Source organism: Vombatus ursinus, unplaced genomic scaffold (assembly GCF_900497805.2).
Source record: "Vombatus ursinus unplaced genomic scaffold, bare-nosed wombat genome assembly UNPS02014779.1, whole genome shotgun sequence".
Lineage (NCBI taxonomy): Eukaryota > Metazoa > Chordata > Mammalia > Diprotodontia > Vombatidae > Vombatus > Vombatus ursinus.
In genome coordinates this window covers 47819381-47825380 of record NW_020954557.1, presented here as the reverse complement: position 1 = coordinate 47825380, position 6000 = coordinate 47819381, and the positions used below count along the sequence as shown (strand labels likewise).

Genomic DNA, 6000 nt, shown 5'->3' with positions numbered 1-6000 from the left:
ATAGATAGATAGATAGATAGATAGATAGATAGATAGATAGATAGATAACAAAGAAAATCCCAGGTCATTCAGAACCAAGTCTGATAAATAAAGTGGCCAACCTAACTAATAGTATTTAAAGTTAAAAACAATGTGACTATGAAGATTAATGATTGCATTCTCTCTTAGAGACAGCTAGGTGGAGCAGTGAATAGAGCAACAGACCTAGAAGCAGGAAAAATACAGCCTCAGAGATATACTAGTTGTGTGACCCTAGGCAAATCACTTACTCTCTACCTCAGTTTCCTCAGCTGTGAAATGGGAATAATAATAATAGCATCTGCCTCATAGGCTTCTCGTGTAAATCAAATAAGATATTTTAAAAGTTATTATTGAAGAGCATACAGTAAATACTTAATAAATGCTTGTTCCCTTCCTTTCCCTGTCCCTCCCTGTGAAACTCTGAAGGAAATTCCGAACAGTAGCTTCAGAAAGATTTTAAGCAAAGGCAGCATTACTGTAAAAAGTACCTGGCCTCCCACGGTATCTTTTTCAGGGATAATTTCAAGTGTCTAAATTCCAGTATATTTGCTTTTTAAAAATCAGTTCCATTCATTCCTCTATGATACTTTCTTGCTCAATTAAGAAAAAAAACTCTTAGAAAGACAAATTTAAAACAAAATTTGCCTTTCTCTAAATCATCACTGGTATCATTAAAAGTCCTTTTTATTTTCTTACTATCCTATTTAAGCCACAAACAAAATAGAAAAGGAAAAATGTAACATAGATATGCTGGAAGTTCAATTAAAAACATAGTAATCTAGGCAAGGCCTACAATAAGTAAGTTTCCCATGTATGACATCCCACCTCTTATCTCGGTGCCTTTGCACAAACCTGAAATGTACTCTCTCCAAATCTATCTCACAGAATCCCTACTTTCCTTCACAGCTCAGTTAAAGTATCACCTCTTACAGGAAGTCTATTCTGATTGTTTCTTCCTTCCTTCCCTCCCTCTCTCTAGTTGCTAGTGGCCCCTCCAGCTCAATAAAAACGTATTAGTATCCATTTCATGTATATTTATATATTTTCTATTTACTCCTCTTTGTGTATATTGTTTTCATCTTTAGAATGAACCTAGCAGATGAACCTAGCATTTAAAAAAAACCTAGAATTCTCCTTTCCTTTGTAAAGTAAAAAGGCAGAGTCATAAATAGTAGATGACCTATGACTGGAGACCTATTGACAAGCAATGAAGACGTAGATTATTCAATGGAGGAAAGATTATAGTTCACATATTGGCTTCTCTTGGGATGCTCATTAATTATCAGTAATGTTGTCTTCAAATACTAAAGGCAATAATTAGGTACTTTTTTGTCTCTAGGTCATCACATGTTATAAGCATCATAAATCACATAGTATTATTAACCATAAACTTCCATAACCTTACAAATAAACTTAAAAAAACCTATTTCCAGTAACAAGTATTTCTTTCCATTACTCTTTTAGGCTTACCGTAGGGCTGCCTGAGAGCATGGTAAATGGTCACTCCATAGGGCCTCAGGGAGGATTGGTAGATAATTTGTGGATTGGATTCTGAAAATTTATTTGCCTTCATCACTGCTAACCTTGTCCAATCCGTAAAGAACACATTGTGTTCGAACAGGCTTATTCCGTAGGGATGAGGAATTATTGCTCCCCCGTGAGCTATCGTCTTCCTGTTATAAAAGATACAATGCGTCGTTATTCATTGAAGATGGATTAAGTTCAATTTGACTCAAAGAAAGTCAAGTAATTTGTTAATTTTTAAATATAGAAATTAATAGAAAATATATGCAATGGATAATATCTAAACATTGGCTGAAAACAGACTATATATTGTAGTAATAGATCACATTTACATATATATTGACATTTATAAAGCTCTTCAAATACGTTATCATCTTTGAACCTGATGACAACACCACAAGACATATGGAGTTAATACTGCTATCCTCTTTTTATTGGTAAGGAAGATTAAATTATTTCATCAAAGTCACATGGCCAATAAGTAGTAAGATACGAACTCAGTCCTCTGACTCCAAATCTAGTGTTCTTTCCACTATGTTGCCTGGTCATATATACATTTCCCTACATGGATTCATGTTCTCCTCTAACACCGATGGCTGTCCTTACTAAACTGCTGAATCAAGTAAATCAAATGGTCAACTCTTAGATGAAGGAATAACATTTCCAGCATCAACAAGGTAGGAGAAAACTGGAAGATGAAAATGATTTTTTTAATACTTTTAAGTAGTTGGGGCAGCTAGGTGGCATAGTGGATAGAGTGCCAGTTCTGGAGTCAGGAAGGCTCATCTTCCTGAGTTTAAATCTGGCCTCAGACACTTGCTAGCTGTGTGACCCTTGGCAAATCACTTCACCTTGTTTGCCTCCGTTTCCTCATCTGTAAAATGAGCTGGAGAAGAAAATGGCAAACCACTCCAGTATCTTTGCCATGAAAACCCCCCAAATGGGATCACAAAGAGTAAGACATGACTGAAAAACAACTGAACAACAACAAATAGGTGGTTGAAATTTTAGAGGAAAAAAAGGTTAGACTGTTTCACAAGCAAAGCAGTATGGCTTGATAATATCCAAAGTTGATGTGGACAACATAAAAAAGTACAACCAAAGAGCTACCAAGTTGTTAAGTCTTAAAGAAATAATATGAAAAGAAACCAGAAGTACCTAGAACATAACTGTCTACACATATAAGATTTTTGACTGAGAATTTCAGCTCATTTCAGCAAGCAACTGGTTTGACTTTTTTTTTAATGAATTGCAAGGTTACTTAAAAGAATGGGTTGATTCAGTTAAGACGTTTAAATCAATGGAACACTTCAAAGTTGAGGAATATAGAAAAGGCATGACAAGGGCTTCTTACAATGAAAAGAATAGTGTTGCTTTGGTGTCAGAGGGCCTGGGTTTAAATTCTGACTCTATATTTAACAAACTGGGCTTCCTAACTCCCCGGGCTTCAGTTTTCTTATTGGTAAAAGGAGGAGGTTGAACTAGATCATCTCTGAGCTTCCTTTTTCATCTCTGATCCTGGGAACTGAGGCTGAATGAGAAAAATAAGCTAGATGGAAACCTCGGTAGGTAAGAAATATCAGCCCTAAGAATCTTTTGATTCACTAAGACCATTCCTAGATTTGGGGCTGGGCAAAACACTGGGAAGCTTAGAAATACACATACAGCAATCTTTTTCACTTTTTGCCAAACAGAAAGGATTTGGAGAAAAATGAACAAAACCAGTAAAAATGTAAAAGATTAGAGATAAGGAAGAGCTTTAGAAAAAACTGAGCTGAAGATGTCCAGGGGAGCAAAAAAAAAAAGGCCTAAACCACTACTTAAAGTGACAGGGGTACACCTAAAATACTTTTAGCAGGGCACATTCAGAACAAGTGACTGATCATAGTTAGGTAGCTCCTATGTGAATGAGAAAAATGTTTCCTATCTCAGTCAAACTCCTGACTTCTCAGAGCTAGCGGCTAGCAGAGCAAGGGAAATCACTTTATGATTTCAGTCTGTCTGGTGACCTTAAGTAACACCTTGATGTTCCTTCACAGACAAAATATCATTCACATTCTAACAAAAAGACATCACACTTTAACTTTTATGTTCTCCAAACCCTTTAACCTTAGAACAAAATACCTAAGTAGCATACACAATAGCAAAAAAACAACTAGGTAATAAATGAAGAATCCAAAAGCTATCCTATTAGCATGTTAGAACCAGCTAGCTGAAAAACGTTCTCACAAACGTTAATTTTAAAAGGAGGTGGAATAGATAATTGTGTTCTTTCTAGGAGCAAACAGAAGAAAAAAATAATCAAAAAAAAACAATAGAAAGAAATATGTTGGCCAGCATATTTGTTGAGTCCTGGAAAAGAACTTTTTCTTAGCCTAGGAAGAGAGTAAATACTAAATATAGTTTTGGAGACACAAAGGGAAGGTCTATATTGTAATTAATCTCAATAAGTTTACAACTAGTACTAATGCAAAGGTAATAATTAAAAAAAGAACAAAGAAAGTATGCTATATTTTCCATTCAAATTATTCTATTTAGTATTTCATGCTTGAGGATTCTAGATCAGAAGTTATCCCTTGAGTCAGGGACATAGAACAGGATATATAATAGATTAAGGATTGTCCTTGCCAATGAATTCTCACCTTGAAAATTTAAACAAATATGAAGATTCCAGGAACAAAATAAATGGAAGGGGAGGGAGAAAGCAGAGGAAAAATAAAGTAAAAGGTTAATTTAGATAACCAAAATGACACTAAAAGAAAAAGGAGCAAGTAGGAATGCCAATAAAATATAAGTCCTAGGTGTAGATGGGAAAAGTTTCAGTGTAGGTTACTTCATACAAATGCAGTTTTAAAGGCAACCAACTGAACGATATTTTAATTTAGTTATTTTCCTGTCTCTTCTTTTCTTCCACTACCTGCACTCACCCCCATGTGTAAAGCCATTTAAAAAAAAAAAGCCTTCCAACCTTTGAAGTCCATCATAAGTTACAGTCTCAATGTAATCAAACCGGCAGTCAACCCAGTAAACTCGCTTTGATACAATATCCAGAGTTATCCCAGCAGGCCATCCCAGCTTTGTTTTTATCAAATCTTGACGATTGGTGCCATCCATGAAGGCCCTTTCCACCTTAGGATTGCCTGAAAGACTGTCCCAGTCTGAGAAAAATAAATAACTACAAAGAAAAAAAGATAAAAGAATCTATTTTTACAAGCTTACATAGAAAGTCTATGTTTCCTAGGGAATTCTCACATTATTTCATCATCCTTAACATGTTCTGAAAGGCCAGTTTTATTGCATAGTTTGTCTAAAGACTGGTAAGGATTTTTTCCCAGGAAACTAGAGGGCTCAAGATCTAAAGCAATAGAATTAAGAATGTATCAGAATACCAGAAACAGTGAGGGTTGATCAGAAAAGACAACTCCTCCAGAGTCCAACTGTGAAAATATCCTAATCTGTCAGACTGTCTACTTTCAGGTGTCTCAGTCATGTATCATTAACTGCATTTTCTCCCACATTTTCCATGTTCCATCCTAGAATTCTCTTTCTTACCGAGAAAATCAGCACTTTACAAGGTACGGCAGGTCATTTTTTTACCTCACTGCACCATACTGAAGCATAGCAAATGGAACATTTTCCTTCTGTCTTGAATATTGGCCAACATCATCGATCAGACATTGAGCTATTAGCACCATTCCCCACCACAAATGGAAGATAGTGCTTTAATTTATCTTAGGATTGGATAGTAAAGCCCTATGACAGAGCCAGGTCTCCTATGTGGAGATCTCATATGCAGAAATTAAGAACAATTTGAACTTTAAAACTTTAGTAGTATATCATCTTTCCTGAGTTTGTTCACCACCACGAAAATGATTGAAATAGAAAACATTTGCTATTACCCTATCAACTCTAGTCTATTTTAGTTAGGCACTAAAAAGATGGTGCCATCATTTATGAGGTCAATGGCACATTCATGTTAGAAGTAATTTCAATAAATTCCAGACACATAATATTTATCAGTAATATTAAACATAGTTTGAGATACAACACTTGAGCTTGATCCTACAGTAGGCTACTCAATGTACACTGTAGAAAAGTATTTATCTCAAAGAGGTGAAATACTAGTCTTAGAGTGCTTACTATATTTTTGGTTCACATATTCTCATGTAGGTGAGCTTTTGCCTTTGAAAGTGCTTGACCCTCACAGTCAGATTTAGTCAAATGTTTTCAGTCTAATCATTAAATAGCCACCATATAAATCCAGGCCCTAAGAGGCAGAGTCAGAAAGAAATCAGGCAACAGGGAAATGGAAATCAATAGTAAGGGCCAAAGAGAATTTAATATATCCAAGTATCATATGGTAGTGTTGTGAGAATTCAATAAGTGTTCATCTGCCTTAAGGAGAGGCTTGTGTTTTGTTTTTTTTTTTTAGTAAGCAATATTATAGTAACCAAT

General features: G+C 35.3%; 1 protein-coding gene across 3 annotated transcripts in view; it reads right to left on the bottom strand.

Moving 5' to 3' along the window:
* The window catches only part of LRP2 (LDL receptor related protein 2), a 258128-nt gene that overhangs the window by 159523 nt on the left and 92605 nt on the right, over positions 1-6000 (bottom strand). For all 3 annotated transcript variants that reach the window (XM_027866126.1, XM_027866127.1, XM_027866125.1), the window contains 2 exons: positions 4514-4720; positions 1492-1694 (listed from right to left, as the gene is read on the bottom strand). In XM_027866126.1, coding sequence (XP_027721927.1) covers positions 1492-1694; positions 4514-4720 — 410 coding nt within the window. The remainder of the gene's footprint in view (positions 1-1491; positions 1695-4513; positions 4721-6000) is intronic.